General features: G+C 36.3%; 1 protein-coding gene and 1 non-coding gene across 2 annotated transcripts; both read left to right on the forward strand.

Annotated features, from left to right (window-relative positions):
- Positions 1 to 449: 449 nt before the first annotated feature.
- Positions 450 to 14,478, forward strand: Smp_052140 (hypothetical protein). Its single transcript, XM_018796537.1, has 9 exons — positions 450 to 804; positions 838 to 926; positions 959 to 1,261; positions 6,504 to 6,636; positions 8,198 to 8,372; positions 10,569 to 10,674; positions 10,730 to 10,796; positions 10,851 to 10,936; positions 14,241 to 14,478. The coding sequence occupies exons 1-9, from the start codon at positions 732 to 734 to the stop codon at positions 14,361 to 14,363; spliced, it is 1,155 nt and encodes a 384-aa protein (XP_018651669.1). The 5' UTR covers positions 450 to 731; the 3' UTR covers positions 14,364 to 14,478.
- Positions 14,479 to 18,153: 3,675 nt separating this feature from the next.
- Positions 18,154 to 18,220, forward strand: Smp_tRNA_00242_Pseudo_TTG.1.1. The gene has a single exon. It is a non-coding gene (tRNA).
- The last annotated feature ends 8,916 nt before the right edge of the window (positions 18,221 to 27,136 follow it).

The following is a 27,136-nucleotide window of genomic DNA, read 5'->3' on the forward strand; positions in this document are numbered from 1 at the left end:
TATACTCATATAATTCATTACAAGAAAGACAATCAGTTTTTTGTCACCTCACAGAACGCTAAGTCTTCCAAGCATAGCAAAAGTTGATGATGTAACCCAGTTATCGTCTTTATATTAATAATTTTGAATTCGACATGGACTCCTTTTTCTGATCCTATAGGACTGGAAATATATTAAGACACCCTCACGACGGTCACTAACTGAGATCAGGGTTCTTGATATCTAATGTCAACTGCAAGCTCCTATCTACATGGCTAACCACAACCTTACTCATCAGTCCTTTCCAAACTGAAAGTAAACTGACTCCGAAATGGCCGATGATTTCCTCGTAACTATTAAAACCAAACAATAAGGTTACTTTGATAGCAGGCGCGTAAAGACCTCGAATCGCTTTCCAACGCTAATCAGTCGTTACTAGTCCATAATAAAGCATGATGTTTTAATCTGTTGATGTCCTTGGAGGGTAATATGAGTGACTTGAAGCCCAAGCTTGCCTTCTCATTTCTTCAACGCAAAAAGCAATTGATTTGTAACCCTAAAGTTACATCTTTGGATACAAATAATGGCGAAAACATCATTAAAGGCAATAAGGAATTCATCACATCGATTGAAGATAAAATAATGCATGTATATGTGTGTTGTTAATTTATCATTTTAGCTGTTCAACTGCAAAAAAAGAAGAGGAACTCATCATACCGTTGAAGCGCAGTAAAAGCAGCTTCCATGAGCGAATGAAAAAGAATTTCTTGCCAGCTGAATCCCTGGACCCTCTTACACTTCAGGCTTTGCAAGAAATTAAAGAAGGTATTGTCTTTCTCAGTATCCTTAATTATCTAGAGAGCCAAGCATTTTCAAGTAGTTCACTCAATTTTCATGTAAATTATGATCTTAAAATACCTGCCAATAGTTCTGAAACCACCGAGGAGGTACGATTTTTCAATATTTTACTCGCACTTAGACTGAGAATGCAAACTATGATGCTATCCCTATCGAAAAGTTTGGTGTAGCTCTCTTGGCTGGAATGGGTTTTGACCCAAAATCTCTTGACAGCTCCAAGAAGTACTTTCTGTTCCTTAGTAAATTACCGTATAGAGAGGTTTTACTACCTCAGCGACCAAAGGGGCTCGGGCTAGGCGCAGACCCAACTGCAGTTCAAGATGCTAAACAAGAATTGCTGAAATCTAAAGTAGAAAAACTGACATGGAATTCCGGGGCGCGTTGCCAGATTGTATTAGGAAAGAACAAGGGTCTTTATGGCACGGTTAGTGAAAAAATCTTCCTCTGATTTATGTTATTTCGTCAGATTGTGGGTTTTTACATACTGAATCTCAGTTACATAAGTTCACTTTAATAGTTGTACTTTTGAATAAGTAGTTGCTTCTGTAAAACAAACATCTCAAAGCACAGTGTAACAATGTTGTTCACAGTTGGTAAGTTTAGCTGATTCTTGTGAAAGTTATAACTAAAAATGACCTGTAGCTTATTTCAGCTGTATCTTATACTAATAGTGAGAATAGTTCCATCAATACAATGGTATTTGCTGCCTTATATAATGCCATAAACCCCCGGGCAGGATCCAAGTGTAGTTATCAATTTTATTTTGCGGTCATTTCGATGTACTTAGATAACTCAGCTTTCAGTCTTCATGAATCAGTAGATGTAGTTAGATCTCAAGTTCGAAAGCAGAAGTCTCAAACTCGGCGAGACCATAATTTATAGACGAACCAATCATAAGCGTTCGAGGGATTTCAAGGTCATGACACCAACTTTAGCACCTGGCGCTCATGTACGTATGATTCACTGAGGATTTCAGATACGATGTGATGATTAAGCGGCTACAATAGATGGGACTGCTGAGAAGTTCCTTTATTTGTAATTACGGTAATCAAATGACTTGTAGACCTTGTGCAGACTACTATGATGTTGTCCTTCAATGTACTATATGTTGGAAGAAGAAGTCTCCTAGAATAGGAACTTTTTTCGCTCGATCCAGATTGAGAATAAAGCAAATTTAATTAATTTCCGCAAACTGTATAATAAAAGCACCCGTAACATTGGCCAAAATATTCGCCGATGTTACTGAAGCTTCGGCTGTTCAGTGGTATGAGTATTGTAGGGATGTATGCGTAATAAAAATGACAAACTTACACAACCGGGGTACACACAAACAATATTGAAGCTATGCGTTCGAGGCTGAGAAAGGTTTCGCGACCTTATCATGTCTCCAGAGACCGACTAATATGGAGCCAATGGATAAGTTCCTTTGCCTTATGCATTGCGACTCTAGAACCTTTGAAACTTTTTCTAACCTTGACAAGTTTTTGAACTATGTAGAAGAAGTGTGTCCACTCTAGTTCTTTGGTTTTGTATAATATAATTTTACTTTATGCAAACTGTTTCTTGATTAGCTAATGTTTCTCTAGGTCACTCGAGATTCGTTCAAAGGTCGTCCATAGATTATAGTCTCGTCCTCAAACTGTTCAAGTGACTCAACAGTTTTGTAGAATCTTATAGCTGTAGTACACATGGATACTCATTTGTTGCATCCCCTCATACATCTACTTCAGTGTGATTAATGTAAAGGCCACTTACAAAATGTTATCAGTTATAATCCACAACTTGAGTGTCGGATTATAAAAAGCTAAACACATTTTCATCCTTGCAGTCATTTTAGCTGTAGAGCAGTTAGTCTCAACATGTAGCAGGCATGTATCGTGATTGCTTACAATCCTAATGACCCCCGAATACCCTGGTATGGCCGAGGGTGGGGGGAGTTAGCTCTCCCTCTCAAAATGCTCTCATATGGCCACGTGCATACAACCACTGCCAGGGAAGTCCTGCTCACTGCTTTCTCGCGGTGGGGGTGTTGTTTACGAAACTGAGAGGACGAAAGGCGAATGACCGGCACTTTAACCGGGTTGGTGGACACGGAGAGTCCACCTCAGGGAGTTGGAAAACTCTAATTCCAAACCAATGTTGCACATGAGCTCCAGTATCCTGAAGGAACAAATGGCGTATGAACCAATTGTTGGCCACCGGCTACCATGAGACTGCGTCTCCCTACGATGCTCCATTGCCTTGTGGATTAAACCTTTATGTCAAAGGCTCAGGGTGTGGCCTAGGAAAACCACCTGCTTCGGTTTGAACATACGGGCAGTATCACAGCCCTCACACAATTAAATGAAACGACAAATTTTTGTGTGGTGCATATCTATTTGGTGCCCTCTTGAATCAATATTTATGTGTTCAAATAAATAATTCGCCCTAGGTTCGACAGAACTGAAGATCATAATATATAGAGTTCCCGATCGCTGTGTCTTACCTAAACGTAGCTTACATTCTTAAACACTTCCTGTCCTAATTCATATTATCTTACAAGAGCTTATGTATGTTTATCATCAGATATGCTTTCACCCATTGTCTGTCAGGAATACTGGGTCACCATTTCGGCTCGAAGTTATTATAGATATACTCTATGATTCCCCAGAGGTCAACTCCCTCCTAGATCCCTGTCGCAGATATAGACTTTCTGGTTTAGGTTCTCTAGATTTTGGAAGTTAGTGGTTATTGGTTTTCCTTGTTGATATGGGCAAAACACTCGAAAACGGCGGCTATATGCTATTGTTTAAATTCGTAAGCTACAGACTTCATGTTAATATATACTTGTCTGTCCTTTGTCAGTTTCCTGTCGATTTTTGTCTCGGTTTTCTATTCTACTTATTCACTCTGTTCGTACCGTTGTAGCTCAAGTTAGCTTGAATGGTTTGTTTTTATATTTGATCACACGTAGTTTCGTTCGCTTGTTCGTATGGATACCTAAAGTACAAATTAGTTTGTGATGGGCCTTGATAGTTCGAAAGTTTACTTTCGTACATTTTTTTCCATTTCCATTTCCTGTGATTTGAGTGACAAAATATGGGCTGGTAAATCTATTTGAACCTTAGTTCCATAGATTTTTAATTTCACAGAAATCAAGATTGGTGCACACACCTTTAAATGGTGTGAAATTACGGAACAGAATTTAAAGTCACATAAAACTTCATGCAGTTTCATTCCTCTGGTAATATGTTAGCTAGACTGGAAAAATACCAACGCTGAGAAATCTCAAGTTTTCGGAGCAATTGGAAAATACTACATGAACATATCCTCGGAAAACACTACCGTTTACGTCGGCGTGTTTTTTTACGTTAAGTGGGAGTATGATTTAAGAAGCTTCAAGGTAACCAGCTAAATTAATACTTAAAGTCTGGCTGTTGGTCTGAGCCACATACGCTTCTTGGATAATTTATTCACAATAGTTAGAATTGATGGCTCAAAAATCAACCTTTGGAGTACACGTGCATTCACTCCATTTTTCTTACATCTGGAACTTCTTAATCCAGGTTTTAACTTCTTCCTTTTATCCTTTCCCTGTATTTTATTCATTAGTATAGTTGTTATTGCTTATATTCTTGCTTTTTCTACTATCGGGTTTTCTATTCACCATGATCGATGTAGGACATAATTACTTGAATTAATGAACAGTAATCTCAGATACTAGGTTGTCTATATATTTTTCAATTTCTTAATTAAAGGAAATAAAGTCATCCTCAGGAAATTTAATGTTACGTTTTGATTTAATAAGGTGCTTTTTTGGATCCAAAATGCCTGAGTAAAACTCACACCAATGGTCAAACATTTTTGCTTGCCCATAGTACTATTTTTCTTCGTAAAGATAACCCAGTTTGAATTAAAGTACCATTACTTTACTGATCATTACACCTGTTATAATTGCCATCTTAGAAGTAATGTCAGACATTTTAGTACATACTGGAACTGATTAATATTTGTTGTTGGTTTGCCTTTGAGAAAAAACTACTTTGTTTCACTCTCTATTTTTTATGTAAAACTGACGATAAATGATTATAATCTTAAGAAAATTAAACTAGTCTATGTAAATGATGCTTGTGCCCCCAAATGCCCTGGTACGGTCGAGAGTGGGGAGAGTCCGCTCTCCCTCTCGAAATGCTCTCACATGGCCACGCGAATATATAGCCTCTGCCAGGGAAGTCCTACTCACTGCCTTCTCGTGGCGGGGGTGTTATTTACGAAATTTAGAGGACGAAAAGCGAATGACCGGCGCTTTAACCGCACCGGTGGACACGGTGGGTCCACCTAGAGGAGTTGAAAAACCCTGATTCGAAACCAATGGTGCACATGGGCTCCAGAATCCTGAAGGAACAAATGGCGTATGAACCAATCGTTGGTCACTGACTACCATGGGGCCGCATCTCCTTAAGATGCTCCACTGCCTTGTGGACTAGACCTTCAGATCAAAGGCTCGGGTTGTGGCCTAGGAAAACCACCTGCCTCGGTTTGAACATACGGGCAGTATCACAGCCCTCACACAAATCAAATGAGATTTGTGAGGCGCATATGTATCTGGTGCTTCCTTGTACCAATATTTATGTGTTTAAATAATAATAATTAAATGGTGCTTGTGCTAAAAATTTATGTTTCCTAAAACGTGTATCATCCATTAATAAGTGAACAACTTTAATTATGTTTCTGTATTCATAGTGCAATGGATCTTCACAGTTAATTTGCTACCTCATCTAATTTGATGAGTTTATTGGAAATTTAAAGTTTGTAAAATTAATTTGCACAAATCTTGTATCTGCTTAAGATGTATTCATAGATCAAAAATGTTAGTGATTTATTTGTCACCATGATGTCTTACATGGTATGAATTAGATATTTTAATAAATTAATCTTCATACAGATTTCCATCGCTGACGATAAGATCTAAAATGTACGGAGGTAACACATCTAAAACTACTCACAAAACGGCTATATGTAACCTGCCTCAAACAGTTCTTCTTTTGGAGTTGTGCTCACGCTCCTAGGTCTTCAAAACCTTTTATAACCCAGTTTTCTCCCCAGAACCCTTAAAAAAAGTGTTTCACATTTTTGGTAAATAGTGACAGCCACTACTCGAGATTACCTTGATTTTCACACTCTTCCATGAAATGTGTTGTATAAGTCTTACTGACCAACTTATAAGTAAATAAAAATCATTCACACCATTCTTATAAATTCTTATTTTGTTTTGGACTAAGTTTCCTAAATTTAACCACTGTTGAAATTTCTTTTCTAATCTTTTTTCCTCCTCACCATAGATTCTTCAATTTAATGTGTTTGAATATACTTTTCAGGAAGTTAATTGCACCTATAGTCGTGTCTTTCCAGAGGTTCTGATGATAAGTAGTCACGGTTTTTCCGTTAAGATGAAACGACTTATTTTTGACCTATGTAAATTTTCCTTAGAGGATGATCATATTTGTCAGTTATTTGGTCTAGAACAAACTATGTAAAGATACCAGACATTACTTGCCACGAGATCGTCCATTTAAAACGTATATAATTATTATTAAAGTTAGCCTTATGTATTCTAATATCTTTAAAATCTATTTTTTCGTTTTTTTTTTGAGAGACAATATTCCCATTTCTTCTTAAATGTCTAGTTAGAAGGACTGGATGGAGACACTGGTCGTGTGATTATTAAATTAAAAGTTTCGAAAGAAGTAGTCACGGTACTTCAACACACTGTCCGTTTGGTTCCTATCAAAGAATTTGCTGCGTACTCGAATTGTATAAGTAAGTTTATATTTCTGACCCATCTACGTATTTCAACTATCCAGTTTCATATCTTTTCTTACTATATCATTTAAATAAAACCATTACTTGCTTGTGATTTATTTATTTATTTGTGTAAATGTCTACTATCACCTATAACTTCTCACATACTTGAACTTATGAAGATTCTAAAAGTATCAACATTTTACAGCCTATTAAACTTCATGTGAAAATTTTAGCACTACTGATTTATTCAATAGGTTTCAAATTGATGAAATCTTTTGAAAGTGTACTGCATTATCATCATATAAATAAATGCATCGTCACACTGAATAAATTAGGTTAAACTGTATGGTAATCATCATTAAAGAGTTCACTTATTTAACTGCTTTGCACATAAATATTTGCCACTGTGATACTATCTAAGTGTTCTCAACAAATTTTCTCGAATCTCTTGTATATTAACGATTTCATATTTGCTTGTCCTCTGTTCAAAAATCAATTCACCATTGATTGTTTCGGCGCATTAGTCATAATACTTAACTTTCAGCCATTAGTTTGTTAGTGTAAATCGCAAACCTAAACTTTCATTTAGTCGCTAGACCCCTAGTTAAGTGCATGTATTTGTATTCGGCGACGAAATCAATATTAACCATTAAATTCGTTAACCCCACTACTGTTGAAATTCCAGGCTAGTTGAAGCTTAGTTCAAATGTATTCTTGAATTGGAATGAATATTGAGTTAAAGTAGAACTTTGTATATAACTGATGTAGGCTATAAAAAGGAAGTAAAGTCATGATGTACTGATATTATCTCTGTGAAATATAGAACGATGTAGAAATAGAAATTCATGAACGAAGTGTCTAAGTTATAGCGATTTGTTGTATTGATTGGATAAAGGTATATATGATCTATTTTTATTGCTTCAACAAACTTGAAGATTTATTTGAGATCATAAACCGATCGATTTTAGTTCACTATTGACAACCTGGAAGCACTGGATAGCCATTTCATCCTAGTGAGATGCTGTGACCAATGAAGTTCAACCGTATCGGATGTGACGCAGTCACCTACCGAAGACAATAGAAGATAGTCGTGCAATACTGTGGACTGGTTGAAGTTAAACATTAACACAGTTGAATGCTGGCTCAGTGGTCTAAAAGTTGAGTTTCTGCGCGAGACCGAAGGTCCCATGTGCGGGATCGTGGACGCGCACTTCTGAGAGGTCCCATACTAGGACGAAACGGCCATCCAGTGCTTCCAGGTTTTCAATGGTGGTTTAACATTGGTTGGTTCGTGATCTCAATGAAAACCTAACTATCTCCACAATCCTATACTGATGTTCAAAGATTTGAAGCAAAAATACGTACCACCGGTATTATACAGTGAATTAATAGATTTATACGCCCAATTATACTAGAATATATCATACGTTTTGCTTTCTACTATCCAGTTTGAATTTTTGCTTTTCAAAATGTTGACCTGCTTTATCGATTATTATTTTGCAAATGTGTGAATAACCCAACCTCTTATATGCAACATTGCTCAACGTACACACTATTCTAATAATATCAATTTTAGACCAAAATCAAGTTGATGAATACAAAGCACGTGAAGCAGAACAGTTATCACTGAAATCCAATCATAATTCCGACTCTGACCCGTTGAGATCAAAATCGACTAGATCTGAACAATCGACACATAGTGACTCAATTCGTAAAACGTCAAAGATCTCTGGAGAGGATAAACCACTAAAGTAATATTTACATTCTACATAATCACTAGTTTTGTTAGTTTGTATCTTTGTTGATATTGTATTATGATTATTCAAATTTTAACCACGGTCAGGGTTACTGTTGGTGAGGAAAACTACTTGACGACAAACGGGACTAATTGGTTTGTTGGGAAACGTCATATGTAAAACAACCAAATAAGTTTATTTCTTTGAAATCACGAACGGATCTTAGCTGGAAGTGCTGAACGGCCGTTTCGTCCTAGCATGGGACTCCTTGGTAGTGATCATCCATTATCCCAATCGTGAGAATCCAACCTAGGACCTTAGGTCTCGCCCGCAGACGCTAAACATATAGTTCATGCTTGTTTAAAATTTTTGTTTTACTGTTGTATAGCGGCTTGTGTACCATTCATTGGTAGTTCAGTTTAGCTTGGTAACTAAATACGGGTTCATTTGCTTGGCTTTGAACCGCACTTTACTCATCTGTAGGGGCTCCTGATACTGCTGTCCAGTTGAAGAAAGATTTTGACGGAATGAATTTGAAATTCGCTATCAATGGTTTATATTTAACCTACAGACAGCTGGCAAAAAATTTAAACACTTACATCATAGTTTTTCCCAATAATTTTAATTCTGAAAGTGAACAGTAGTTTGGTTTATTTTTCTGAGAGGAAGGCAAACATGTTAGCTGCTATGTTATCTGAAAATACTTTTCCTATGAGATACAATTATATATATATAATTATGTTACTTATGAGTAGCTATCATTCTATTGTTCAATTTTCTTGTCATTGTTTTATTCTTTGAGAAGACAGTGAAATGGGTCTGCGCCATCGCAATCGATTCTGAGCCATGTCACCCAACATATCCAACGATAATAGCGATGGCTCCAACCTGAGATTTTAAACCTACCAACATAGTTCAATCCACAAGTTAATGACTTCATAGATCTTGATTAATTTGTAGTTAACAATGAACCACTTAAATATAATTATATGTATTCCGGAAACCTAAAAAGCATTTTCTGACATCATTCCAGCGATTCTAAATCCTACTCGGTTACTTAAATATCAATATCTATATATTATTACTACTTTCATACAATTGATGTAATTCATAGCATGATACGCAAGTCTGTGTGTAGTGAGTTGTACATAATCCAAATGACGTTTTTGTAATGTACAACTAGAAATCTCCATATCACTTTACTGAAGATAATTTCTTATTAACAGGTGCGTTTCTTATAGTAACCGTAAAGTGACTATGAGAACAATAGTATGAAAATTATATAGGGTGATGAGGTTGTGTTGTATATTGTGAAATATAACTGATTAGTAACTTATTTTAACGTTTAATAATCATCGATACGATTATTTCGACTGCTTTTATTTTGCATTTTATGAACTTCGTTTCATTGTGGTGACATGAGGTTTAGAAACTTGGGCTGATGTACATTTTTACCAGGTGTTGTGTTGTTCTTAATCAACTGATTGCTGCTGTTTAGTCAGCTGGTTATTATCATTGACCCCCAAATGTCCTGGTATTGCCGAGAGTGGGGGGAGTTAGCTCTCCCTCTCAAAATGCTCTCATATGGCCACGTGCATACAACCACTGCCAGGGAAGTCCTGCTCACTGCTTTCTCGCGGTGGGGGTGTTGTTTACGAAACTGAGAGGACGAAAGGCGAATGACCGGCACTTTAACCGGGTTGGTGGACACGGAGAGTCCACCTCAGGGAGTTGGAAAACTCTAATTCCAAACCAATGTTGCACATGAGCTCCAGTATCCTGAAGGAACAAATGGCGTATGAACCAATTGTTGGCCACCGGCTACCATGAGACTGCGTCTCCCTACGATGCTCCATTGCCTTGTGGATTAAACCTTTATGTCAAAGGCTCAGGGTGTGGCCTAGGAAAACCACCTGCTTCGGTTTGAACATACGCGTAGTACACCAGCCCTCACACAAGTCGAATGATTTATGTGGCGCACATCTATTTGGTTCCTTTTTGTACCAATGTTTATGTGTTTAAATAAATAAACAAAAATGGTTATGATCATTAGCCGTCGATGAACTTGAACTCAAGTTCACGAACCTACTTAGATTTAGCGACTCAGTTGCTTATGCATAATTATGTCTTTTAATGTTTTCTTAGACTATCGAAAATATTGTTATTTTCCTTCCTAATATATATATACGGATGTTTTTTCCGCTTCTGTAGATGTGAACCAAATAGACCATCTGGTAGTATATCTTGGTTAAGACCGAAATTAATTGTTCGATGCTTAGATAGGAATTATTGTGGTGGAAAATATAATAAAGAAAAGGTATCATTTCAATATTCATGAAATTTAACTGTATTCGTTTTTTTCTCACAACTAGCTAATTATTATTTCTATTGACGGTAATCAATGCAGCTGTAAAACAGAATCTGGCCAGATAATCGAAGGTAGTTTTTAAACAAAGCATATTTTGTTACTTTTCAATGTGATGCTTTCTGTAGGTCTTCCTATAAAGTATTTACAAACAATTATACCGCATGAAATGAATTCAGTTATAATGATTGTAAACGGAGAAAGAAGTGGTCAGGTACGTAGTGTTCTTCATATTCTTTTGCATTACTTATATTTTATAATTTAGCGTAGAAAATCCGTTCATTATGTAATCTTTATCAGTTATTGTTATCTGGTTTTATGCTCATGGTTAAACTAAATATACAAAGCTACCATAAATAATTGCTATAGGCTGTCTACCCGTGCACAATTTTCTAGCCGGTAAGCTGAGATCTTGTGGCTAACTGGTTCTATCTTCACTTCGATTGAATATAGTATATTTCAATACTCATTCTCAACTAATGAATTTTTTAATTTTTGTAAACGTGAATTATTTATCAGGTACAATAGAAAATGTTACACATAGTCCGAAAGAAATCCTAGTTTAATGTAACTCAGTAGTACTGTTATGATAATTTCTTGATTCTTCAAGTATTTTGTATCAGAGTTTTATCTGCTAAATATTGTTTTTAGCTATTTATCCGTCACTAAGAAACTTACGTACGCCTGTTACCACTCGTGGAGGAGCATAAGCCGCCCACCAGCACCCTCCATCCGACCCTGTTCTGGGAAATTCTTTCCAGTTAACATTCATCCTTTTCACGTCTGCTTCTATCTCCCGACGTAGTGTGTTCTTTGGCCTTCTTCTTTTCCACTTCCCTTCAGGATTTCAAGCTGGCTCCTGCCTTGTGATGCAGTTTGGTGATTTCCGTAATGTATGTCCGATCCACTTCCAACGTCTTTTCCTAATTTCCTCTTCAGCTGGAAGTTGGTTTGTCCTCTCCCACAGAAGGCTGTTGATGATGGTATCCGGCCAACGGATATTGAGTATCTTGTATAGACAATTATCTATGAATACTTGTACTTTTTGTTAATGATTGTAGTAGATCTGCACGTTTCAGCTCCGTACAGTAGGACTTTCTTGACATTCGTATCAAAGATTGTGACTCTGATGTTCGTTGGGAGTTGTTTTGAGTTCCGTATGTCCTGGCCTCGTTGTTCATCGATGATGCTTCCCATGTACGTGAAAGATTACACATTTCCCAGAGCTCCGTCAAGTGTGATTAGGTTGGTGTTCTCCGTGCCGTATTTGAGAATCTTGCTTTTTCCTTTGTGTATGTTGAGGCCCATTGATACAGAGGCTGTTGATCCATTAGTTGTCTTCGTCTGTGTTTGTTCATGTGTATGGGATAGGAGGGCTAGGTCATCTGCGAAGTCTAAGTCGTCTAATTGATTCCGAAGTGTCGATTGTATTCCGTGATTCCCGTCAGATGTCGAGGTCTTCATAATCCAGTCAATCACCAGAAGAAAGAGGAAGGGGGAGAGTAGACAACCTTGTCTGACTCCGGTCCTTACTGGAAACGCATCAGTCAACTGTCCTCCATGCACGACTTTGCACTGTAGTCCGTCGTATGAGTTCCGGGTAATGTTGACAATCTTCTCAGGAACTCCATAGTGCCGAAGAAGATTCCATAATGTTCTCCTATCCACGCTGTCAAACGCCTTCTCATAGTCAATGAAGTTGACGTATAGTGATGAGTTCCACTCAACTGATTGTTCTACGATGATCCGTAGTGTCGCAATCTGGTCTGTGCACGACCCATCATTACGGAATCCAGCCTGTTGATCCCGAAGTTCGGCGTCTACTGCGTCTTTCATCCGATTCAGCAGCACTCTATTGAAGACTTTTCCTGGTACTGATAACAAACTGATGCCTCTGTAGTTCTCACATTTGCTCAGATCTCCTTTCTTTGGTATCTTGATGAGATATCCTTCTTTCCAGTCCGTTGGCACTTGTTCCTCTTCCCAAATCTTCTTGAGTAGAAGGTGAAGCATGTTTGCAGTTACTTCAATGTCTGACTTCAGTGCTTCAGCTGGTATATTGTCAGGTCCTGCCGCCTTCCCACTTTTGATTTGTCTGATAGCCATCTTGAATTCTTCGATCGTTGGTGGAGTGACATCTATAGGAAGGTTTGTGTGTGCTGCTTCCATGTTCGGTGGATTCAATGGGGCTGGTCTATTCAGCAGTTCCTCGAAGTATTCTGCCCATCTTTTCCTCTGTTCTTGAATCTCAGTGATTGTCTTTCCTTCTTTGTCCTTGACTGGTCTCTCTGGTTTACTATATCTCCCTGCCAATTTCTTCGTTGTATCATATAGTTGTCTCATATTTCCTTCTCTTGCAGCTTTTTCCGCCGTCATTGCTATCTCTTCCACGTTTTGCTTGTCTGCTCCAGTGTACTCAGCTTGTACCCTGACTTTCTCTGCTCTTGTTTGTCTGTTGTTAATTGCTCACTTCTTGTTCTTCCTTTCTTCAATTTTTTCCAGGGTTTCGATAAAGATGCATTCCATATGGTGATGCTTGTTGCGGTCGATAACATGTTGACACGTTGAAGTTAGCGCTTGTTTGATCCCTTACCAATTGTCCTTCATAGTAGTTTCTTCAGTAGATGTTGTAAGGCTTGGAACCTGTTGTTTAGAGCTATCTTGAATCCGTCGAGTTTGTTAGTATCTCGTAGGAAGGCTGTATTGAACCTTCATACTGCTGTATTTTCAGCTGTCCAGTGTTTCTTTAGCTTCAGTTTGATCTTGGTCACAACCGGATGGTTATCTGAATCTATTTGTGCTCCTCTCCTGGTTTTCACGTCTTCCATTGTCCTTTTGAATCTTTTATTGATGCGAATATGATCGATCCGGTTCTCTGTAGTGTGATCTGGTGAGTCCCATGTATCTTTGTGTATGTGTTTGTGTGGAAATATTGTGCCGCCTATAACCAATTTGCTGAATGCACATAGGTTTGCGAATCTCTCGCCATTCTCGTTCCTTTCTCCCAGTCCAGTTCGTACCATGATTTCGTCATATCCGGTGTTGTCCATTCAGACGGTGGCGTTTAGGTCTTCCATCAGGTTTGTGAGATCCTTCTTCAATTTAATGTAATTCCACGAGGCGAAAAAATAATCATAGACGTTAACATTGTTACAGTATTTCATTAAATTCCTCAACAGTGTAATGATAATTATTGTTCTAAGTACGCTTGTTAATCATCAGCATAAACTTTGCTGCGTCAATACCCTTAAACATCTTATATGTAAGTAATGAATATTTCCATGGTCATAAATATGTCAATTGACTTTGAGCGTTTCTATTTGTTACAAGACCAATCAATATTACCGGATGACCCAAACTAACAACCTACTAATGAAATCTAAGTGTTTCGCTTACTGATTCACCTCTGGATGTAAGTAAAAATACCTAGAAAGGTTGTTGTATAGCAAAACATCTATTAAGTATGGATAGGTTCTAATTGTCTAACCATTTTTCCATTTCCTTCTTTTTTTGAATAGCTTGCACGATTAATTAGACGTGATAGTCGTAACCAATTAGTGGATGTAAAAACTCGATCTGGAATCCCTTTGCAATATCATTTCGATTGTGTATGTGCCATACATGATCCATTCGGGAATTGATTGAAAAAAATAATTTATGACATTCTTAAGTATTTGGAATTTTTGTAAATAGCATTTTTTTTTTACTTATTTACATAAAAAAATAAAAAGATCATCTGAAATATTATAAATGTATATTCCTGATTGTTTTTCCTTATTTTACAGTTTATTTTCTCTAAAGTTACTGTTGAATTAAAAAAGCTTAATTCAGAAATCAATTAAAATTCAACAATCTCCACAACCCTATACTGATAATCATGTGCTCAATAGTGACTAGCTTCGAGAAGTAATTCTCGGAGTTGTAGTGAGAAGCCATGACCAGTGGGGCTAATCCGTATCAGGTATGAGTCACTTACCTACCGAAGACAATTTAAACTGGTTGCGCAACATCGTGGATTGTTGAAGTTAGATTCCAGTGGTCCAGAAATTAAGCGTTGGCGTGCGAGACCAAAGATCCTGGCTTTGAATTCTGTGTTTGAGATCGTCGATGTGCCCTGCTGAGAAGTCCCATACTAGGACGAGACAGCCGTCTAGTGCTTCCGGATTTTCAATGGTAGTTTAACATTGATCGGTTGATGACCTCAATTAAAATTAACCTTCAGAATTTAATATCCTCTATTAGCTAAAGCAAATCAATAAATTACGAAGTTTCTTAGTCTGTCAGTGTAACAAAGAAAATAACATGGTTAAACATTTACGCAAATAATAAACCTTGAAATGATATTAAATAATGGAATTCCTCCCGCCCTCCAAAGGAAAAGTTAATGAATTTAAATTATAAACTCAGAAATCTAAGAAGCTATTGTTGATAAGATGATGTAACTATTTGACTAATACAAACTGGATAATTTATGATCGTTAGATTTATGTAATCCGCTCTTCATGAGTTGGCAATTAGTGCCCGTAGGTATGGTATGTCCTTTGCACCTTCCAAGTGGGAAGTACTTTTACAAGACTGGTAGGATTCTATTCCTGTACTCACCTTGGGTGGTGGGCAGATACAAGTCGAAAAGCTCATGTTTCTGGGTAGATGCGTAAATGCCGGTGGTGGCATGAGTGATAAGATCAATTCACGTATAGTGAGAGCTAGTGCGGCTTACGCCAATCTGGACCATCTTTGGCTCATTTGTGATGTTAGTCTGACTGTAAAAGGTCGGATCTACAACGCGTCGGTGAGAGTAGTTTCGCTCTATACTTGTGAAACTTGGCCTCCGAGTTGAGGATGTTAGACGACTCTGTGTCTGATCATCGTTGTCTCCGACGGATTGCTGACATCCAGTGGCAACACCATGTTAGTAATGCAGAGGTTCGGCATCGTGTGTTCGGATGCAGAGACGATAATCCACTTGGTGTCACCATCTTGAAACGTCGACTTCGGTGGCTTGGACATGTTCTACGAATGTCGTCCCAGAGAATTCCACGTCGTGCATTATTTGCCGACACTAGGACTGGTTGGAAAAAGCGGAGAGGTTGTCAGTGTATGACATGGTGTCGTGGTATGAAAGAAAACTGCAAAGGACTAGCTTCTGTTAGTCCTTCATGACTCCCTGGTTGGGGTCCTAGATATGGTGCAACACAGTGGCTGGAGACGTTATCAGATATGACTCAGAATAGAAGCCAGTGGCGATCCTGCTGTAACCTTTTACTTTCTTAAAAAGTGGTCATAACTTCCTTAATTGAAAGAGATCTGGTTGTACTGGTAATAAGGCTACTAGGAAGAAAGTAGAGTGGATGTAAGTATTCTGAAAAGTTCCATTGAGATCTTATTAAATCAGTTGTGATGAGTTTTTTGAATCCATCCAAGTACACAGGACAGAATTTTTCTGTGACCTTGATTCGTAGACTTGTGTTTCCTTAGCCACCGCTTATTTCAGTTACTCAAATGAATAGATTTATAAGGCTTTGGTTTCTTCAAATTCATGACTACTTCTATAGTCAGTTTCTTATAGCCTATAAAAAGATGTATCTTCATTCACTAAAGTTCCAAGATAATTTCAGATATCAACCTGGAACGCCTAGTTGATCACTTTCCTACTAGTAAGTGGCTTGGTTATCTGTCTCACACATTAATGCACTCATTTATTACATAGATTGAATCAATAAGACAAAAGTAAAATGTGACAAGAAGAACGCTCTATTTAGAACGTATACTTTATGATTAGATATATTAAAAAATAATATATCTACAATAACATGCCTATTGTAAGTGATTGACAATATGTAAATATACACCGATAGATTATGCTATACACTAATTGTAATCAGTATTAAGTAAATGATGGGGGGTATTCCCGTTTCAAAAAAATTGCTATCGTTCTGGACATAATGATGCATGGAACGATAATAAAAGCATCGTAATTAAATCAACTAAATTGAAGAACATTACACTACCAAAAGTAGTAGGTGTAGCACTGTAGAATAATGTCTCAATCTTGTACAGGGTATACCCTCGTTGGTTTTCATAAGATAATGATCAAACTCACTCTTTATTTGGTTGGAAATTAATAAATTTTATGTTCACTATCCTTCATTTAGTTGGTGAATAAACAAAACTAATTGCAAAGAACCCCGAAACGAATCTGCTTGCAGTTATGTATTTCTCTTCTAACCAATATAAAGTGATACTTCAGGTATGGTATGCATCGACTGGTAGTATGACATTAGAAAGTGCATTCTATAAATGCTTTTGGACACTATTTATTTCGGAGATTTACATCATTTGTAGATCCCTGATGAGTAACATATTTTGAACCACCTAACTTTTGATATCATTGATATTAAGTTCACTGATCTTCCACGTATTTACAAATGAACGCATTGTAATCTAACTCCATAAGACATTTCATTACACTGATTTCTAAACAAGAGTACTTTCTAAGTCCCTTTGTAGTTTCCTAATGAAATTCTGCATCGTATGCTCTGTTTTCCATACCATTAGTATACGGGGTGCGTTGGAAATTTCAATGAATCACAATAAACTAGCTGTTTTTGTTCAGGAAAGTATAGCAACCATCCTACAATCAATTTCGATTGTTGTCAATTTTGGTTAAGCCCTTTTTACTAACTTACTTAACAGCCATCGTCATTTGGATAATAACAATTTGCATATTCTTTGCACTGTTATACCACTAGAGCACATGACACTCTAGCCAAAATGTTGATTGCTTAAGTATCATTCGATGACTCTTACTCCTCCCCATATATGTATGCACGTAATACTATCATCAGCCTTTGTTTTGCTGTGCCCTTATTAAATTTGACTATAAATTGTCTATGTAATTGCTTGCTATTCGTTCGCCTGTTCACTCGCTCGCTCGTTGATATTCGCTCAGATGCTGTTAGCTTTCCGGCCTGAGTTATTCGACAATAAACTGTAGTTGCTGCTTTCCTTTGTCTTGTGATTTTACGCACCGTTAAGATTCGAATTATAACGCTTATCGAAGTGAACGATTAACAAAGCACGGCACTACAAAAGCATCTATCAATGACTGTCCTATTGCCAATACGCACGTCATTTGTGTTGCTTTTTGAATACGACGAGCACAAAAGCTCTAGGGCTACAACCTGACAAAAGTGATGTTATAACTACTTGATATAACTGAGTAAAGAATGATAGTGCTCTACCCATGGAATGAGACAAGTCTCCAGATGAAAAACTTATCATCCACCAACAACAGATCTAAAAGCGAACAAAGCTAGATTGTATCTAACCTATCACCGACAGTCATAAACATCAATGGGAAGATACAAACAAACAATACTAAGTAAATTTAAACTTCACCCCATTGCACAAGCAAGTGACTATCAGGACTCAGTAGCTGAGTGGATAACGCGATGGCGTTTGAAGCGGAAGGTACTGGGTTCGAGTCCCAGAGTGAACATCAACTCTGAGATGCAGGTACATCCAGCTGACGAATCCCAAATAGGACGAAACGCGAGTCCTGGATTCCACTGCTAGCCACTACCCATCTTTGCTTATAATGCTATCATCGACAGTTATAACAAGTGATCATAACAGTGTTTCGTCCTGCTACGACAATGAATCACCACGGATACGTGTGAACAGTGAATTACAAACATCCTAGTTCAACAATTAGAACTCGGATGTTATTGTACAGAACCTTGATCCTGATTACAATCCCGACACTCTAGCATAAAAAATCAAGATAACGCGCCACATCGAGCTATTTCAATCAAGAATAAAAATGTGACGGAATAGTCTTATAAATACATAATATCAGGATGGGGATTTGTGAAGATTGTAGTAATTTTAACAGTTATATTAATGAGTCCATCTAAGCTAGACCACCATTAAATACCTGGAAGCACTAAACGGTCGTTTCGTCAACTGTAAGACTCTTCACCAGTGCACGCTCAGGATCCTGTACGAGGAACTCTCGAACCCAGGACCTTCGGTCCTGCGCACGAACGCATAACCTCTAGACCGCGTGAGAGATCGTGGATGCGCACTGCTCACCAGCCCCATACCAAGACCAAACTACCGTCCAGTGCTTCCAGGTTTTCAATGATGGTTTAGCCTAGAGCAACTCATGAATTCAACTGTTAAAATACTTAAAAAACAACTACGGTCAACTAAAACTTTTACTTCTCGATAATAAACCAGCAGGCACGTAGGGGTTTATAAATTACTAGTAAATGACGAACAAAAATAACAGTTTAGAACTTGTCATAATAGTAGGAGACTATAAATAAAGACGGATAGTGACTAGCAATGGAATCCAGGATGTACGTTTCGTCCCATCTGGGACTCGTCAGCTGGATGTACCTGCATCTCAGAGTTGGTGTTTGATCCGGGACTCGGACGCAGTGCCGTACGCTTCGAACGCCATCACGTTGTCCTGGATTCTACTGCTAGCCACCATCCAGTTTTGTTTATAATACTTGTGAATTAAGGAGATATCGAAGCAATACGCACAGTATTTACATATGCCAATAAGCGACTAATCAATTGCAGTCCTAAACATCAATGGGAAGATTCAAGTAAGCAATACAAAGTGGATAGGTAATTATTTATCAAATGTTCCCGATATTAATATCCTAGACTTGGTTTCATTTTCTAACAAACCTATCTAACATTTACTATCCCTCATTTAACAGCAAAAGTCTAGTTTTTGTTTATTTCATTTTCCTTTGAATCTTTCGACTTTACAGATTACCTGTAAAGTATGATAAATGCATTTCATTTCATAAGTTTCATATTTTAATTCTGATTAAGACAAGGATTTCCAATAAAAAGAATTATCGTTTATGAACAAACTATAATGAAGTTGTGATAAGTAAATTCAACTTAGCAACTTTCATCAAATGCTATTTTTAAAAATCTAAAATGATTGAACACAGTCATAACTGATTAATTATTTTAATACAGAAATGAATTATCTCTGAAAAATCTTCAAAATTTGTGATCAACATAATGATCCTTACTGTCCGTACAATAACTATTCTAGTTTCAAAATCATCCCCAGTCAAAAGTATAAAATGATCCTATAATTGACCTCTTATAGTTTAATACTAAACACATATTTAACCTTGTAATATGTCTTAACTATTTTCAACCAACCAAATTACAGAATTTATTGATTTTGGTCAAGGTTAAAATGAATATCCTTTTAAATTTTGTAAAAAAAAGAAAAATAATTGTTTATGAAATCAATTTTCTATGGGATATTTTAAATTTGACTATTTTACAGAAAGTTTAAAATGATTGATTTTATTGATTCAAAATTACTAAATAAGAAATCAAACTGTGGAATAATTAATAAGAAGAAAAAAACTTATCAATCAAAAGTGAGTTGATATAATAAGTTGTATTAAGTTTGTCAACTTATAATTATTTACTTACTTACTTACTTACACCTGTTACCACTCGTGGAGGAGCATAAGCCGCCCACCAGCACTCTCCATCCGACCCTGTTCTGGGCAATCCTTTTCATGTCTGCTTCTATTTCCCGACGTAGTGTGTTCTTTGGCCTTCTTCTTTTCCACTTCCCTTCAGGATTCCAAGTTAGGGCTTGCCTCGTGATGCAGTTTGATGATTTCCTTAATGTATGTCCGATCCATTTCCAACATCTTTTCCTAATTTCCTCTTCAGCTGGAAGTTGGTTTTTCCTCTCCCACAGAAGGCTGTTGATGATGGTATCCGGTCAACGGATATTGAGTATCTTGTATAGACAATTATCTATGAATACTTGTACTTTTTGTTAATGGTTGTAGTAGATCTGCACGTTTCAGCTCCGTACAGTAGGACTTTCTTGACATTCGTATTAAAGATTGTGACTCTGATGTTCGTTGGGAGTTAATTTGAGTTCCATATGTTCTTCAATTGTAGGAATTCTGTCCTTGCTTTGAACTTATAATTAGCTCAGTTTTATTAAATACATACATATTAAAAGAAATTAATTATTTATACTTCATGCTTACTGTGATAATTATTTCATGAGTTATTTTCCAAATGATCATCTTTATAATTATTATGATAGTAATCTGAAGGCCAATAAACTTTTAATCTGCATGTACCATCAAATCTTTTTCAGATTTAATCATCTCTCTTATATTACAAAACGAATCTTCTACGTTAAACTATTGCATACAAGTATTTGGTTGTAATAAAATAGAATATCACCTTTACAGTTATAACCATTTATTTATTTACACTCTACTCCATAGAATGTAACTGAAATCTTAATACCGTTTTCAATGTCACTACTCATTAATTAGGCCATTTTAGAAAGTTTCAGTTATTTTTAAACTATTAGTTGTCTAAAAACACAATAACGATGAAACCGAATTAGATAGTATATACTTTTTGGAGAAAATTACCCATGATAATATCTCGTGTTATGGTTTAGAGAACTTGAAAAATAGAACTGATATACCGATAGTATTAAGTGAGTTTTTTTTCAGTTACGAATTGAATCTAATACATATTGTTCACTAGTTTCCGATTCTCAGTATATCAAAATACTATTTATTAATCTAATTATTGTTCCTTCACAACTAGCATTTACAGATGTAACTTTTATTTCTACTTAATAGAGAATCAGTAAAAGAATACTTTCCCATTGATGAGTTTTACCAGTTGTAATATCTATTACTTAGAGATTTCACTCAACCTTCCAACTATCATTTTGTTGTGTTAACGATAAGTGATTCAAACAAAAATAATTAATTTTATCGATGTATATTTACCACAGTTGCACCGTGTGTAATCTTTATAACATTTCGTAGGATCGATAGACTTTATGATAGCCAACTAATATGAATTAGTATTGATTATAGACTTCAATTAAACAACCTTCTAGAAAATTTCATATTTTGTTTTCAGATTATCGTTCCTTGAGTGGTCGACTGCCAATATTCATAAATTCACGATAGAAAAACAAAATCATTATTTGTTAATTTGTTATTTTTGATGCCGAATGGGTATTCTAACTTATCTTATTATCCACAGATTCGAATATTTTCTATCTGATAAGAATGGCTCATTTAATCAAGGTGGTGAGATAGCTTACAGGTTAAACCGTTTAACTTTCAGCTTAATGTTAATCACGCGCTAAGTACAGTTTGATATATTTAGCATTCACTAATACTATTACTACTTCTACTATTATGGGATTCACTCTGGCGATTTCATGTTGTTGTGCTAATTAAAGTATGGTAACTTGAACTGATGTACACACGTGTCAGGTTGTACGTTGTGTTTGACTGACGGACTGATTGACTGGTTCAGCATTCAGTAGCATAGTTTGTGAGGACTAATGATATTACATGGCCGTCCGAACCGATATTTGGAACATGTGACCTACTGATTCAAGTCCAAATGATTCAACAACCTATCCACCCCTTGTTTTTTAACTATTGAATTACAAGTTCACACCCTCTCCACCAATTTTTATTTGAATTTTATCATTAGCCTATACATGTATCACCCTGTACTTCTATAATTGAGTTACGTTAGAGAACATCAAAAGTACAGACTTGCATAAATGGTTAAATAACTTAATTTAACTTATGGATTTTGAACTCTTAATCACATAGAATTTTATTACGGTGAAATGTTGCAAATTTACTTCGAAGTACTTCATGACTGGTAAAAAGTAACCTTTTTTTACATATCTTCACGTTTTACGGATTATCTTCATTAAATATAATTTATCTTATATGAAATAAATACATACAGTTTTCACTTTCACATGACAGAGCATAGGTGAACATGGTCATTTGTTTGGTTAAACTATTCCATAAAACGGAATCAGCCTTTTTTATCATTAAGGTCACTCGAAAACAAACAGTATCAAGAAGTGGTTTTCATAAGTCATTTACTTCATTATGGAGGCTACTTTTAATCATTCTTACATTTAAATCTAATGTTGTATAACCTTCAGTCCTAAGTGAATTCTGTCGGTCAATTTGCTATGTACCAACACGATTCAGGGCTGCCTATTGACAAAATCCTACCATATAGGATTAAAGAAAGCAGAGAACAGTGCCAAGTCACTAAGATTAGACTAAGTTTATGAATTTAAAAATGCCTTTATTAATATATCAGTAGTCAGTAAGGCTTTTTAATCAGTTAATTCAGTTAATTACGAAACGATTACTCAATAAAGAATAACGTCTTATTAAGGCGTTCCCTAATTTATTAGAAACACAGTTTTACTTAAAAAGTATTGGTCAATATAATTACTTTATTCAAATTGATTATTCCGTTTTCTCCTAAGATCAACTAGTTTATTCCGTGTTAATTTATCATAAGGGTGATCAATTAATTATCTTTGCCTACTTTTGATTTGTTAACTGCACTAATCAATATGGATCCATAATCATTCCTTTTTGCCACGATACAAAATTCTACCACATATACCTTTCAAAGTATTGTTACTGTCAAATATAGTTTCATATACTCGACTTTAAGCCAAAATATGTTGTATGAGAACTAGAGTTTCTCTAAGGCTGCCTAAGTCAAAGATGCCGAAGTAGAGTATGAAACTATAACCCAGTATTTAAATGATCAGTGATTTCCTCCCGAAACGAATCTTTGCAAATTTTTATTATCCATTATCATATCAGATACTAAGGAAGATGCACACTAGCAATTATTAGGTATATTTATATCATTACGGTAAAGGGTAGTGATGAAGACTTTAGTCAAATTAGTTAATATACATAAACAGTGAAAATTTTAGAGACCAATATAAATAGCTTGTCGTTATCTGTAACTGATGATAAGTACACAAACCTCAATATCCTCAAACTGACCTTTAAATTTCATGTAGTCGAAAATCTAAGTTGTGGCAACTTGTAATACGTTTTATTTTATTTTACCAACTCTCTGAAACAGTATTAATTACTATTTAAGGTTGGTAAAAATATATAGTAGCGTAATAAACGAAGACTCGGGTACGGTAAACTAATCTTTTGTAATTAGCATAATCACACACCGCATTTGTGAAGTGATACATTGAATACACCATTTGCACATCTTCCTTGAATTGCATATTGCAAGCTCCATTGTTCTTTTGTTCCTGTTACTACATAGATTGCTTCATTTATCTTTTCTTTCTTCTCATGTTTCTTGTCTATCAATAAGAATCCTACTTCCAATTCTTGATGCATTCTACTTATATCTGTCCGTATAAGTAGCGCACCACAGTAGTAAAATAACAACATAAGAATCAGTCAATAAATTTAAAACAAAATCTAATTGGTAATATGAGTTATGACAACATTTGCAAATGTGAAACTTTTCATAAATATCATTTATTAAGCTCATGAACTATATTTACTTACTTACTTACGCCTGTTACTCCCAATGGAGTATAGGCCGCTGACCAGCTTTCTCCAACTCACTCTGTCCTGGGCCTTCTTTTCTAGTTCTATCCATTTTTTGTTCATTCTTCTCATGTCTGTCTCTATTTCTCGGCGTAATGTGTTCTTCGGTCTTCCTCTTCTCCTTTGACCTTCAGGATTCCATGTGAGGGCTTGTCTTGCGACGCAATCGGGTGATTTCCTCAAAGTGTGCCCTATCCACTTCCAGCGCCTCCTCCTGATTTCTTCCTCCGCTGGAATCTGGTTTGTTGTCTCCCACAGTAACTTGTTGCTGATAGTGTCTGGCCATCGGATCCGAAGTATCTTGCGTAGACAACTGTTAATAAACACTTGTATCTTCTGGATAATGTCTTTCATAGTTCTCCACGTCTCCGCCCCATACAGAAGAACTGTCTTGACATTTGTATTGAAAATTCTAACCTTGGTGTTGGTTGATAATTGTTTTGAGTTCCAGATGTTCTTCAGTTGTAAATATGCTGCTCTTGCTTTGCCGATCCTCGCCCTCACATCTGCATCTGATCCACCGTGTTTGTCAATGATGCTGCCCAGATATGTAAAGGTTTCCACATCCTCCAAAGCTTCTCCGTCAAGTGTAATTTGATTGGTGCATATTGTATTTTATCGGAGAGTCTTGCTTTTCCCTTTGTTTATATTGAGACCTACTGCTGCTGAGGCTGCTGCTACACTGGTCGTTTTCTCCTGCATTTGTTGTTGCGTTTGTGATAGGAGAGCCAGACCATCTGCGAAGTCTAAACCGTCAAGCTGCATCCTGCCTGTCCACTGTATCCCGTGCTTTCCTCCAGATGTTGACGTCTTCATGATCCAGTCGATCACCAGGAGAAAGAGAAAGGGTGAGAGTAAGCAATCTTGCCTAACACCGGCCTTTACCTCGAATGAGTCGGTGAGTTGTCCTCCGTGGACGATTTGGCAGTTTAGTCCATCATAGGAGTTCCGTATGATATTGACTATCTTCTCAGGCACTCCGTAGTGTCGAAGAAGCCTCTATAGTGTTGTCCTGTCCACGCTATCAAATGCCTTCTCGTAGTTGATGAAGATTGATGAATTCCATTCGATTGATTGTTCCACAATGATACATAGAGTTGCGATTTGGTCTGTACACGATCGATCCTTACGAAATCCAGCCTGTAGCTCCTCCGAGGGCTACTGCCGGTCCCAAGCCCGGGTAAAGGAGGAGGGTTGGGTATGGGGTTAGCGACACCATCCCGTAAAAAACCAACTCGCTAAAAAAACGCTCATGAACTATAGGCTCTAGCTTCTAGTAATATGTAACAGGATTAGAAAACCTGGTATTCTTTAGAGGAGTAAAATTATACTGTATTTTTTGTAAATTAGTCAATAATATTTTTACTATAACAGTTGCAGAGTACGGAGAATTGAAAAGGTGGAACAACTAAATTCTGATTCTTTGTCTTAAATGGTACCGTACTCCCTCCGGGGCCTATTAATCACGAGTTCGATCACATGTGACTTCACCGGTGTGCAGTTTCAAAGAGTCTTAAACCAAGATAGTCTAGTTACTCAGCCCTCCATAGATTTCATTGATCCTCTGGTTGAAAACAAACTTCAAAAATGAATTGATTCATTTACTTAATACTGCGAACAAATGGAAGTAACTGTTATTTAAACCTATTCAGAATACCTATCAGGTCTCTTAGCAAGCGGCCTTAATCTAATGTAATAAATAATATGTTCAATGGTTGGTGAATTTCTAATCCTAACTAGTCTGTTATATTATATGACCATCCTTTCAAGTCACTGACTGCTATATATCCTTTTAGCTGTGCTTTTTCAAAGTGAAACATAAACACCAATTGATTTTCATCTCATACAGTAACCTCTGTTTTATAATTATTCTTCAACTCATGTCAGTTGGTAAATGAAACTGGGATTAAATTTTGTTTCAGTACCAAAGTGAGAAAAATGGCCACATTACATTTCTCTTAGAAGTTGATTGGACAGTAGAAATAGTCAGTAAATGTAAAATTATGCATCAATACACTGCGTTACTTTCAGGATGGTTGGATCTTTAGATACGATATAAGTTTCAGCTTTTTTAAATTATATATATATATATATAAGGTTAGAATTTTCTAGTTATTTATATTAAGAACCCTAATTGATTACCTTCTGTTGGTATATATACATCCTGAGTGGATTGTCTTGATAGTTTCTTTGTAATTAACTGATCATTGCACAGTATCCATTGTTATATTTGCCTTGTCATTTAGCGCTGATCGAACTATGCTCATTAATTTACAATGAGGTTAACAGTCTACATGACCCAGTATTATGTGCATTATATTTAGATGTTAGGTGGTTGGTGATAGTCGGCAATATCGTAAGACTGAACTCCTTTAACAAACAAATGTAGTTGAATTACTGAGTTCTATGATTGTTTTTTTCTCAAAAGCACTTAAATCATATTACTGTCAAATAGTTATTTTGTCAAACTCTTGATAAAGACCATAGGAGTAGTTGTTTTATGGTTTAACTACAGAGAAAAGATGCACTTTTCTTATCAACTACTCATCAGGAGTATTATACTTCTGAAATCTGTCTCATATCGCTTAGATGAGGTAAAAACTTTCATTTTAATATGAATTATTTTATAAAATTCATATTATCCAAGTACATCCTGTAAGCGATAGTGTTATGAAATATTTTAACAGCTTGAATCAAATATCGACTGATTAGATGTAGTAAATATACTTTGGTGGTAAACTATCCAGTGCTTACAGGTTTTCAATAGTCATCCAACCCAGATTGGTTCATAATCTCAACAGAGAAAACTGACCAACCAAATCAAATGGGCAACTTCATTGGTTCCACACTTCCTACTATACAAAAGTATTATAGATATATAAAAGTTCGTTGATGAGTAACAATAATTAGCTCTTAAATTTAATAATCAGATAATGAAGTCA

The sequence above is a fragment of the Schistosoma mansoni genome, chromosome 4 (assembly GCF_000237925.1).
Source record: "Schistosoma mansoni strain Puerto Rico chromosome 4, complete genome".
NCBI classification, from domain to species: domain Eukaryota; kingdom Metazoa; phylum Platyhelminthes; class Trematoda; order Strigeidida; family Schistosomatidae; genus Schistosoma; species Schistosoma mansoni.

Coding starts and splice junctions, on each gene's coding strand:
- Smp_052140 (XM_018796537.1), top strand. CDS start 732: ATGAAAAAGAATTTCTTGCCAGCTGAATCCCTGGACCCTCTTACACTT. Junction 6,637..8,197: donor TGCGTACTCGAATTGTATAA/GTAAGTTTATAT, acceptor TATCAATTTTAG/ACCAAAATCAAGTTGATGAA. Junction 10,675..10,729: donor GAAAATATAATAAAGAAAAG/GTATCATTTCAA, acceptor TCTCACAACTAG/CTAATTATTATTTCTATTGA.